Source organism: Osmerus mordax, chromosome 2 (assembly GCF_038355195.1).
Source record: "Osmerus mordax isolate fOsmMor3 chromosome 2, fOsmMor3.pri, whole genome shotgun sequence".
NCBI classification, from domain to species: domain Eukaryota; kingdom Metazoa; phylum Chordata; class Actinopteri; order Osmeriformes; family Osmeridae; genus Osmerus; species Osmerus mordax.
In genome coordinates, this window is record NC_090051.1 from 7,832,975 (window position 1) to 7,845,378 (window position 12,404).

Below are 12,404 nucleotides of genomic sequence, written 5' to 3' on the forward strand. Positions count from 1 at the left end.
AAATCCCAAAAGAAGCAACTCCATCGCTACCAAGACGAAACTTTTGACACCTAGGTTGTCTATGTAGGCCAAATATTGACTGAATTTTAGGGGGGCAAAAAAATAAAAAATATAATAATAATAACTAGAGAGGGTAAAATTTCTGGGGAAATTGTAGGGTGTGCTTGCTTGCGTCGGTTGCACAGGGGTCCGTTTTTGAATGACATTTTTACAACTGATATTTCTGTATATTTTATATAAAAATGCATACTTATTATTTATAAAGATTACATAGATTTAAAAGCTTCTTTTTTTGCTGCTCATTTACAACTCAAAATACGAGTGAAGTGTAGAATGAAATGTGATGTCTTCTCATTTCCCCTGCAAGAGGCAGCCTCATAGCTGAATCGAAACGAATAAATTTGGCAGACCGGTGTAAAAATTGACCTAATCTCTATGACTTAAACGTCCTTTTAAGTTTTCCCTTCTCGTGATATTTTCAGGCATTTAGCCTACTCATATTGCATTCATTCATAAATAAAGAACCCCCTTTGAAGATTATTCTACGACGTTACCGGCAGAAGATAGAATCGCGATTCAAACAGTACCATCTGCTAACTGAAAATATGCCCCCAAAAACGTAAATAAGCTTGACATTTATTTAGTGGAAAATCGCTCATTCATAAAAAGCTCACTGGTAGCGATCATTGTCAGTAACAACGCAAAATGCGATATAGCCCTGTGTGGAGAAGCTGCCCCGGTAAATTCTACTACTACAGTACAGTACTAGACTACTGCTGTGTTCGTCTTGGTAGCGGTTGCGTTGGTTGAATTCGATTTAACGTTCCGTTAATAAGTATGCATTTTTATATAAAATATACAGAAATATCAGTTGTAAAAATGTCATTCAAATACGGACCCCTGTGCAACCGACGCAAGCAAGCACACCCTACAATTTCCCCAGAAATTGTACCCTCTCTAGTTGTCATTGTTGTGCTGGTTTACAATTGTAACCATGAGTTAAATGACTGTTACGTTTGATAAGAATAGCTGGATTAAAGCAACATGAGACCAAGTGATGCAAGATCGGTGGCGTTGGAGGGGCCCCTAAACATATAAATATTATAGTAAATCATAGTAAATGGACATTTATTAAGTTTACTTCTTGAAGTACTTACATTAATTGAAAGTGCACTTGAAAGTATTCCAAAGTATATTTTGAAGTACTTTAGGAAGTATACTTAATGAACTGAAAGTGCACTACACAGGTTACTTTACAGTATTCAAAAGTAAACTTCTAATACACTATAAGTGTACTTTAAAGTGTACTAAATGACCTAAAAAGTGGGCCAATTCAGTTTACTTAGTACAAAAATAGTATATAAATAAGTACACTGCTAGTATACTTAAGGTACCATGATAATAGTATACTTTTTATACTTAAGTATAAAACGTCGTCATCTGCCGCTTGTCCGGGGGTCGGGTCGCGGGGGCAGCAACCTTAAGCCTACTTAAGTATACTTACAAATCAAACTGGAAGTATACTTCTTTTTTGTAAGGGATTGTACATTACACTTCACAATTGTGTTTCATATCACAAACTAAAATGAGTAAATAGTTATCATCCTGGCCTCTTTGCTTGTGGCGTTTCTGCAGCTGCCTTGCAGTAAAGCTATAGTTAGCCTAGCTATCTCCCAGAAGTTAACGAGCTGCTAAACGAATGTTCTGCTAGAGGTAATCACGTGTGTTTTCGTGACGTTAGTCATATCAGTGACTGTGGCTAGCAAGTTAGCCACCGTTAGCTTCCCTTTTCACCACAAAAACGTAATTCCTACTTAAACCATGCAATGGAACGTAAATAAAAATACAAGCAACTCAATCGCTACCAAGACGAAACTTTTGACACCGACGTTCTCTATGTAGTCCAAATATTGAGGGATCCTTAGGGGTGCAAAAAGAAACATGAAACATTAAATATATATGTGAGAGAACAAAGGTTGTGCCCTTGCCGAAGGCAAAGCACACCCAACTAGAGAGGGTACAATTTCTGGGGAAATTGTAGGGTGTGCTTGCTTGCGTCGGTTGCAGATGGGTCCGTTTATTAACTGTAATTTTTACAACTGATATTTCTGTATATTTTATATAAAAATGCCTACTTATTATTTATGAAGATTGTATAGATTTAAAAGCATAGCCTACATTTGTTGCTGCTCATTTACAATTCAAAATACAAAAAATGAAATATAGAATGAAACGGTTGTCTTCTCATTTCCCCTGCAAGAGGGAATAGTGATAAGCTATTAGCAGCCTCAATTGAAAAAGTTGGATCAAACGAAGATATTGGGCAATCTGGTGTAAAAATGGTCCTAACCTCTATGACTTAAATGTAACCTTAATTTTTTCCCTTCTAGTGATATTTTCAAGCATTTAGCCTACTCATATTGCATTCATTCAAGAACCTCCTTTGAAACAAGCTATTGTCACTGGCAGTATTTCAGATGGAATCGTGATTCAAACAGTACCATCTGCTAACTGAAAATATGCCCCCAAAAATGTAAATAAGCTTGACATTTATTTAGGGGGAAATGGTTCATTCAAAACAAGTTTGCTGGAAGCGATCATTGTCAGTAACAATGCCAAATGCAACCATTTGGTGTCAGTCTAGAGCCCTGCTTGGAGAAGCTGACCCTGGTAAATTGTGCTACGAGCAAGCTAGCCTAGCTGCTGTTGCTAGCCAAACTTCACTGAGGGGATTGTTTGAATGTGCCGGAAATGAAAAACGTTTCTTTTGACATTAAGTTTAGACTGTGGCATTGAAGACAGCAACGCACCACACAAGCTTGAGTTTTAAATACATTATTTAATGTGACATTACTTACTGTACATGCAAATCTTGAATTGCTTCAATGAGGGAATCAGATGGCTGAGCGGTTAGGGAGTCAGGCTATTAATCAGAAGGTTGTTGGTTCGATTCCAGGCCGTGAAAAATGACGTTGTGTCCTTGGGCAAGGCACTTCACCCTAAATGCCTCGGGGGGAATGTCCCTGTACTTACTGTAAATCACTCTGGATAAGAGTGTCTGCTAAATGACTAAATGTAAATATAGCCTATTCATACACCTATTTTTCTCACGTGAATAGGGTAAAAATATTAACCTTTAGATATCACCATGAAAATTACAGAGTTGATTATTTACATAAAGACAAACAAAAAATGTATTACAAGTTTTTGGAAATTGTTTGTTAACATGGGCAAACGGTGCATAATCTAATTCGGTATGTGCTTATTTGCATAAATACCACAACAGATCTAAACGTTGGATATAGCCAGGTGAAAATGTCTTGTTGACATACAACAGTAAAAAACGTAGAGTTTAGGTCTGAATGGAAAACATTAAGGCTACCCATGAGCATTAATACATAGAGGCAGGAAGAAGTACTTTAAACCAGCCTTTATTCATTATTATTGCAGAGATCGGGTTTGGGGCTGGGTCGTTTCACCAACAATAGTCGTACCACTGCTCAACACACATCCAGATGTTCCCAATAAATTGTAGTTGATCACCAGGTATATTTTATTAATGTAGGTGGAATAATCCATGTAGGAGAAACAAAAGGAAATCTTTCTTACCTGAGTGACAGCTTAGTGACAGTTGAGTGGACCTTGAATGAATGACTGAATATCTGCCCCTTATGGTGACATTTGTTTGTGTCTATAGTCTTTTACTGCAAGGTGTCAACAACATAACTACAAGACATTTTCACCTGGCTATATCCAATGGTTAGATATGTTGCTGTATTTATGCAAATGAGCGCATACATTATTATGCACCGTTTGCCCATGTTAACAAACAATTTCAAAAAAAACTTTTTGTTTAACTTAATGTAAGTAATCAACTCAGTAATTGTCATGGTGATATCTTAAGGTCAAAAAAGTTACCCTATTCATGTGAGAAAAATAATGAATAGCGTATGAATAGGCTATATTTGTGTCTTTTTCTAAACTTTCCCCTAATGGGATTCTGTGGGGCTTTTTTTTCCTTACTCAGGACATTGAGGATACAAAATCAATTGAGTTTGCTTCTGTTGCAATTTGTCGTAGGTTGACCCCCATTTTGGCTTAAAATAGGGAGTCAGGTGGCTGAGCGGTTAGGGAATCGGGCTAGCAATCTGAAGGTTGCCAGTTCGATTCCTGGCCGTGCAAAATTACGTTGTGTCCTTGGGCAAGGCACTTCACCCTACTTGTCTCGGGGGAATGTCCCTGTACTTACTGTAAGTCTCTCTGGATAAGAGTGTCTGCTAAATGTAAATGTAAAATGAATTATGGGTGTGAAAAGAAATAATAAAAATAATAATATATATGTGAGAGAACAATGGTTGTGCTCGCCGAAGGCTTGAGCACACCCAATAAAACTAACAAAACAATAGGTGCCTCGCTGCTTGGCTCCTAGGCTCCTAATAATAGGAATACTAACAAAATCAATAGCAATTCCCTCCTACCGGAGGAACCCTAAATATACAGTATATGAGAGAGAATATAGGTTATGCTTTGCTATCATAATAATGATAGCAATATCATAATAATAAGAAAAGGTAGAAACACAATAGGTAGCTTCGCTGTTTGCCCCCCAAATAGACTTACTAGGTCACTGAACAAGATTAAAGGATCCTAGCAGTAAAATGATCTGAACGTACCATCACTATGGTAAGTAACACTGCCGGAGAGTGGCGAAAAATACAACCAGGCCTATTTTCTAAGATTAATCATTTGCGAGTTTTCTTGAATTCATGCCACTCAATTGTCTAACGTCATGTGACTGTGACGCAGTTTTTCTCACTCTATAACCGAAGGGATCGTAAACAAGCGCGCTAGGGTAGGGGTGAGAGAGCAGAAGCGGCTAACCGTATTTTGTAGTTACGTTTTGACTTACAAGTGTTTGTGGATAAAATATATCTTTCCAACTTCAGCTACAGTGATAGCTACGTTTGGAAAGGAGAAAGGGGCAGATAGTGTGGGTTTACCGTCGATAGCCAAATAGTATGCACAAAGGTATCCAGCGCCAATAATATCTACAATAGAACGCGTATTTACCCAATTAACTTGTCAATACTATAATGGATAATTCTGGAACTAAACGACGTTGTTGCGGTAAGTTACATGTGTCAAGCTTCTTATTTGGTTCCGTTGTCATGCATGTTGATTTTTATATTATCTTTTCGTTCCCATTGACGACTTTCCAACCAGAAATGTAGGCTATCCATTGGGCTACATATTGATTCCTAATACTTTTCTTATTTTTCTTCAGAATCTATGAAAGATTTTTTTACATCAGCTAAGTTTCTTATCTATCTGGGACATGCCTTATCAACTTGGGTAAGTGAATTGTAGAGTGCCATAAGAAAATTTGCTAATTGCTCTGATCACAGCGGATTTTATAGAAACGCATTATCCTGTTGACATGTTAGCCTAGCTCATCTAAACTAAATAGACTAAAATAGGCAGATAGTTACGGCACCTCCGATGTCTATGCAAGCTTTATAATAACATACATTTAAAGATAATCTCAATGCCGAATGTATATCTGATTCTTAGGGTGATCGAATGTGGAACTTTGCTGTGGCAGTCTTCCTTGTGGAGCTGTATGGCAACAGCCTTCTTCTCACAGCCGTGTACGGACTGGTAGTTGCGGGGTCAGTGCTTTTACTAGGGGCCATTATCGGCGATTGGGTGGACAAAAGTCCTAGACTCAAAGGTAGGTTCAGCAGATTCGAATTTAAACAATCCTGTTTACAGGCTATTTTCCCCAAGTATTTGCCTTCACGTTGACTTTCTGTTAAAATTCTTTTTTTGACTAAACCTATGATGCAAATCTAATTTGACAGTGGCTCAGACTTCACTGATTGTCCAGAATTGTGCTGTCATACTGTGTGGAATCCTGTTGATGGTGGTTTTCCAGTTTAAAGAACAGTTGGCAGAGATTTACAATGGATGGGTTCTGGTAAGATTCCTTTATATTACACTTAGTTACTTAAACACATTTTATGCAATCAAATGACTTCTCGGTCGTGATTAGAGTTCCTATGTGAATACACCAGACATTTTTTGCCATTATATAGTTATCTAACAAATCAGATTTATTGAGCATTTTTTAATGGTTGTGTTCAGTCAGTGTTCACAAATCAGACAGTCTGTGGGTCTGCATTTTAATTGTGCATAGGTTTGAACACTGCCTATTTGGTCAAGGGTTTTTAAAGGTAGAGGTTTTTGTTCCATTGGAAGTGTTTTCTTTTCTAGTAGCGGGACTGAAAAAGTGTGTTGTTCAGGACTGTGCAGTCAGACAGTTGAAATGTTATTATGCGTGCCTTGGTAGAACCATTTCCATTGCGACTTAGACCAGAACAGCTGCTCAGACCAGAACAAAAACAAACAAAACAGGCCATTTGTATCACTGTTGTACAGGCATATGGTTTCAAAGATTTCCGCATGATTTTTCTGTGAATCTAGGTGAAACACAATTTAGCTGTGTTTGTTGAACAGTCTTGTTGGAATCACATGTTCAGCCACTCTCATACAAAATGTGCCAAGTTTATTTTCCTAAATTACCCTGACCTTGAACTAAAACCTTTACAGACATCGTGCTACATACTAGTCATCACCATCGCCAACATTTCTAACTTAGCCAGCACTGCTACCTCCATTACCATCCAGAGAGACTGGGTTGTTGTTGTGGCTGGACAGGATAGCAGCAAACTTGCAGGTTAGTGTTGATGGAAATCATCAGGGGTCTAGAAATAAATACAGTTAAGTCACTCATTTTTGTCTTACTATTCACCCTATCACCTTTGTTATCTAGTATATGATATTCATTGAAATTCCGTTACACTACTTATCTTCAAGGTATTCTTTTCACAAGCCATGAAGGTCCAAGTAAACTGGCTGAAAGCTGTTTATCATCTGCAGAACTAAATTAGATTGACCTGATGAGCATTGCACTTAAAAATATTTTGGAAAAAATTCTGTTGAAGAAGTATGTGGAAAAGCATATTCTTACCCTAAATAGACCCTTTTCAATGAAACCCCAAATTGCGCTCAGCTGCATTCCATTTCTAATTGTTCTCACCCAAAGACCGTTATTGGTCAAATATGTTGGCATGGCATTAAACACATTTGACATGAATGTATGTGTAGTATTGTGAAAAAGCTATACTGAGCTATTACTATCTTCTCTTCTTTAACCCTCACCCATTTTACTTCCCTTAACTAGATATGAACGCAACAGTCCGGATTATTGATCAGATGACCAACATCCTGGCACCTATGTTAGTAGGACAAATTATGGCTTTTGGTTCTCATTTCATTGGCTGTGGATTCATTTCGGGCTGGAACTTGTGTTCAATGTGTCTGGAGTACTGCCTGTTGTGGAAAGTATATCAGAAAACCCCTGCACTGGCTGTGAAAGCTATCAAAAAACAAGAGGACTTGGAGCTTAAATACCTCAACACTCAGAAAGGTAGCAACATCCATTTAAAAGTATATGAGTAATGGCATAGGATTAAGACCTGTTGCAAGATTGAATTTTATCAGAATTATTTCAGTCTTCATGTAAGGTATAATAATGTGTGTCAAAATGTATAACAAATAGACTATAATTGGCATTGCTATGCAGAAATAATTATGAAAGCACTCTAAAATTCATCCCCTCAACCTCCTTTTTACCGTCTTACCCCTATGCAGATTTGGAAAATGGCCAGAGCCCTGTTGAGTCCTCGCAGCTCATGAATGAGACTGTGCTGGACAAAAAAAAACACCCTATGAAAGTTAGCTGTTGCTACCAGATGATGGAACCCATACGCACCTTTAAAGCAGGCTGGGTCGCCTACTACAACCAGTCCATCTTCTTTGCTGGCATGTCCCTCTCCTTTCTTTACATGACTGTCCTAGGCTTTGACTGTATCACAACTGGCTATGCATATACACAGGGTCTTAATGGCTCAGTGCTCAGCCTGCTAATGGGTGCTTCAGCTGTGTCTGGGATCTGTGGTACGGTAGCCTTTACCTGGGTACGCAAGAAGATTGGTTTGATTCGTACAGGTTTCATCTCGGGTATGGCCCAGCTCTCCTGCCTCATTCTGTGTGTGGCATCTGTCTTTACACCTGGCAGCTCTTTCGACCTCAGTATCTCACCCTTCCAGGACATCTATAGTCGCCTGATAGGGGACAGTGGCCCCTTGCCAAACGCTGATGACAGTCTGACGAGTACTCTGTATGGAACTGAGCTGTTTCTTAACAGCTCCACTGTCCAACCTGAGCTGCCACCTTTGCAGCCCTACCTGTCAGTCAGCCTGCTGTTTGCAGGGGTCATTGCTGCTAGAGCAGGTGAGTATCAATAACATGTGGTGTCATTTAGACATATTTGCATTCTTTTTCCAGTTGTTTACCATAAGATGTGCACGGCATGCAAGGACAGTTACAACACCTGATATTTTTTCATGGATTTACCCCAGACACTCACATTAGGGTCGCAACGGATGAAAAAATTTAGTTGTAATAGACAAAAAAGCTATTTGAGTGGAGTTAAGAGAGTCCCATCTAATGGGAATCTAGCAGACCTGTACCCGCTTCCATCACATGAACACATCTAGTTTCTATCTGGCTAGCTAGCTACTATAATTCTTCCTTCAACTCAGTAAGGTTTTCGTGCTATCATACAAAAATAGAAGTTTTAGCTAGATTTTGAGTGTGCTATTTCTGGAGTGTCCATAATGTATTGTCATCAATTCAATACATATTTATCAAACTTATTATTGATGTCTGCATTAGACAGTATGTTAAGTTCCAGTTTATTCCCCTTAATTCACCCCCAAAATGTCCACCTGATATTTCATGCAGCCTATTAATGACAACGTAATACTACTACAAGGCAGAATATGGTTGACTTAGAAAAGTAGGAAGGCTTTAATGGGAAATGTTGTGTGTGGACGTGTGTTCAAATAGATGTTGTATTTTGCACTGGAAATGTTGTACTAGCACCAACAGTGGAATAAGATGGTCTGGAGCCCTGAAGTGCCTCCAACACATACTGGACCATAAAAATGTGCTTATGTATCATAATTTGGGGATAAAACACACAACCCCTTACTTAAACCTCTATCATGAGAATTTATAAACTATTATATAGTAAAACATTTTATCTTAATACCACCTAATGTTTGGCAGACTGTCTGCCCCAAGCAACTCTCCAAAGTTTGTCTGATATGTTTTCAGAGCAATATTGTCAACCTTTGATGCCAATATCCGCCGATTACTACCATCTGTTAGTTTCCGTTCCAATCCTTTTTATGTGGTTGTAAAATACAATTGCCACTCCAAATCACGGTTGCTCTTTCCACTTTCTCAAGGTCTATGGTCCTTTGACTTGACTGTGACCCAGCTCATCCAAGAAAATGTGATTGAGTCAGAGAGGGGAGTCATCAACGGCGTTCAGAACTCCATGAACTACCTCCTGGACCTGTTGCACTTCATCATGGTGATTTTGGCACCTAATCCAGAGGCCTTTGGGCTGCTGGTCATTATCTCAGTGTCTTTTGTCGCCATGGGCCACATAATGTATTTCAGGTTTGCCTTCAACAGTCTTAGGAGTCGGCTCTTCCTCTGCTGCTCACCAGAGCAGAAGTCGGAGGCAGACCCACCCTCACTTCCTACCACTGTGTAATACCCCTCTTAACCCATTTCTCTCTAGTCTTGAAAACTTCTAGATATTTTCTAAACATCCATGTTTCTAGCTGCGGTAACCCTAGATAATGCTATTGTGCCTCTGTATCTAACGCTGCTATATGCTGTACATAGCCATTAATGGCATCATTCAATTTCAAAGGTGTAGTGTGGCAGCAGGTGATAAGGAACACCTTGAGAAGATCCTAGCTGCATAAGACAAATCAAACATTTCCAGTATTGTTTATTGCAGCTCATCAACAGGGGTTGCACTACTCGCGATAGCCTCATGTTAACACTTCAAACATTGACTTCAGAAATGTATTTGGATGTTCTTGTTTGAAGAGGAACATGTTTAACATTTGCATAACCCAAGCCAGGCATTGAGTCTCGTAAATAAGTGGGGTAGAAGGGCATGCAAAATATTTATTTAGCTGCACATCCGTATTGTTATACTGTATCTTCTGCTAGATCTATCTCAGCCATTGTGGTGCTAGCAATTGTTTTTAAGCAAACTGGAAAAAAAAATATATAATCACATCAATGATGCTCTGTAACCAAAACTGTTTTGCATCTAAAGCTTAAAGGAAGTGAGGGAAAACCTGTTGTTTTCTTTTCATATAACATTCAACAAATTGTTTTGATTTGAGGTGACAATGATGATATTTACATTTACTAACACTTTTGTAGAGAAACCAGTACAACTAAATATAGCCTTCCTGAGTTTGTACTTCACTGTTCCTTTAAAATTGTATTTTGATACTATTAGTTGTCATTTGATTCTAATGTTTAGTTATGGTGTAAACTAACCAAAAGCAGACAGGTGACAATATTGAATGAGAATTAACCAACAAAGCAGGTGACGAAAGTGTACGACTTAAAAATTAGTTCTCCATTTTTGCCATTTCAAGTTGAGTAACAGCATCACTTAACATTGAATAACTCTTTTTTTAGGCCATTACAATTTTTAGAATTTAGGATATTGAGTTGAGACAACATGCAAGAGATACAGACAGTTTAATAATGAGAACTGTCAGTTCTGATTATAGATTTTTGATGTTCGATTTCTTATAGTTGCAGGGAACTGTACTATCTTACAACCCATAACAAATACATAGCCACCATACTGTTTTTAAGCATCATTATTGCCTGCTCTGGCTTGTCACTCGTTTCATCCGTCATCTGTTTGGTAAGTTTAGGCCAAGGAAAAATATATTTTGATTATCACACAGGCACTTTACGTGATGGAAGTTTGTTAATAAACAAAGATACTTTGTCACCTTAAGGAATCACTTCAGCTATTTGCACAGGCTGAAATCCTGCCCTTCCCAAGAAAAATCCCCCCAGCTGAAGCTCTCAGGAACTGGTAGGCCCATGGTACAACATTGTAATTTTCTGTCCTCTACCAGACTCAGCACATTCCTGAGACCAAACATAGCTACTTTCCTGTGCGTGACATTTAACATCTGTTCAAGTTTACTTCAGACTTGAAATGTTATACAGAGAATAAAATACCACATTTATAAATGTCATAGTTGACAACTTATTGTGCCTCTTGAACAATTCCAACACAATTATTTGTTTAATTGTAATCCTGGTTTGAAAGCTGCACGTCTTCAAAAACAAGTGAACGATGCTTACCTCCAGTTCAAAACCATAGCAGACCTGAGCCACAGAGGTGGTTGGTTGTAAAAAAAAAAAAGAAGATAAATAGAATGAGTTTAAAGATGAGAAGTTACACCACAGGATGCAAACAGTAAGACAATTATTTTACTTAAAGTGAACTGTTGAGTCATTCACACTTTCAGGTTTGTCAGGTTCAGATGGCTTTCTGAAAAGAAAGCCATAAAGAGGTCAATGTTTATGCTAAGCATGGGTTGAACTGTTGTTGCTATAACATAAGCACATAATTCATTTGGTAGGATTGTACATTCAGGAATCTTAAAGGTTCTCATCCCAATATCAATATGTCAATTGAGAAAAACTTGACACACTAAATTAATTGTATTTAATGTGTATAAAATAATTTCTTTGTATGCTATTCTTGGATCATACTGTCTTTATTTCTGATGCTGGAAACCTATTTACATCTAAATGTTTTTATTGACTGTGTTTTTTCTCATTTAGAATTCTGTTTGTAAAATGGTTCTCTGCATCCTGTGCAAAGAGCAATGGTTTTGCTGAAAACCAGAACTCAAGTACAAAGTATCTTGCAAGTATACAAAGCAGGCACATAATGGCTTTTTCCTTTCCAGTTTTATTTTCATGAATTATGTAATCAGTTTCCAATAACCAAAAGTTAAATGGTGTATCATGACACTGGTTTGAGATAAACAAACTTAAGACTTGTATCACTTCTCAAATAAATACATTTGATCTCTCCTTTATTAACATAATCATGACTCGCCCATTGGGCTTGATGTTTGTTGAAACAAACCTTTTTACTAATGAATTCCAATGGCTTGATTTCATATACATTCTTATAGTGAGAATACAATATGGCTTTAACGCAGCTGACTTCTGAACCAGTGTTAGGCAACTCATGCATGCAGACTATATAAGAGTGTATATTGTTTCACAAAATGTCAAGGTTTCCATTTCTGTGAAAACCCTGAAACATGTATTATGTACAAAGGACAATTGTGTTAGCCATTTTAAGAAACCCGCTCTGTAGGAGCTACAAATTCTCCCTTGCTCTGGCAGCCACAGTGCAG

At 38.0% G+C, this 12,404-nt stretch overlaps 1 protein-coding gene across 1 annotated transcript; it reads left to right on the forward strand.

Annotated features, from left to right (window-relative positions):
• Nucleotides 1-4,837: 4,837 nt before the first annotated feature.
• slc40a1 (solute carrier family 40 member 1) lies at nucleotides 4,838-11,731 on the forward strand. Its single transcript, XM_067258890.1, has 8 exons — nucleotides 4,838-5,127; nucleotides 5,285-5,352; nucleotides 5,572-5,731; nucleotides 5,862-5,977; nucleotides 6,610-6,736; nucleotides 7,244-7,489; nucleotides 7,714-8,355; nucleotides 9,378-11,731. Exons 1-8 carry the CDS (start codon nucleotides 5,094-5,096, stop codon nucleotides 9,689-9,691), a joined length of 1,707 nt encoding a protein of 568 aa, XP_067114991.1. The 5' UTR covers nucleotides 4,838-5,093; the 3' UTR covers nucleotides 9,692-11,731.
• The last annotated feature ends 673 nt before the right edge of the window (nucleotides 11,732-12,404 follow it).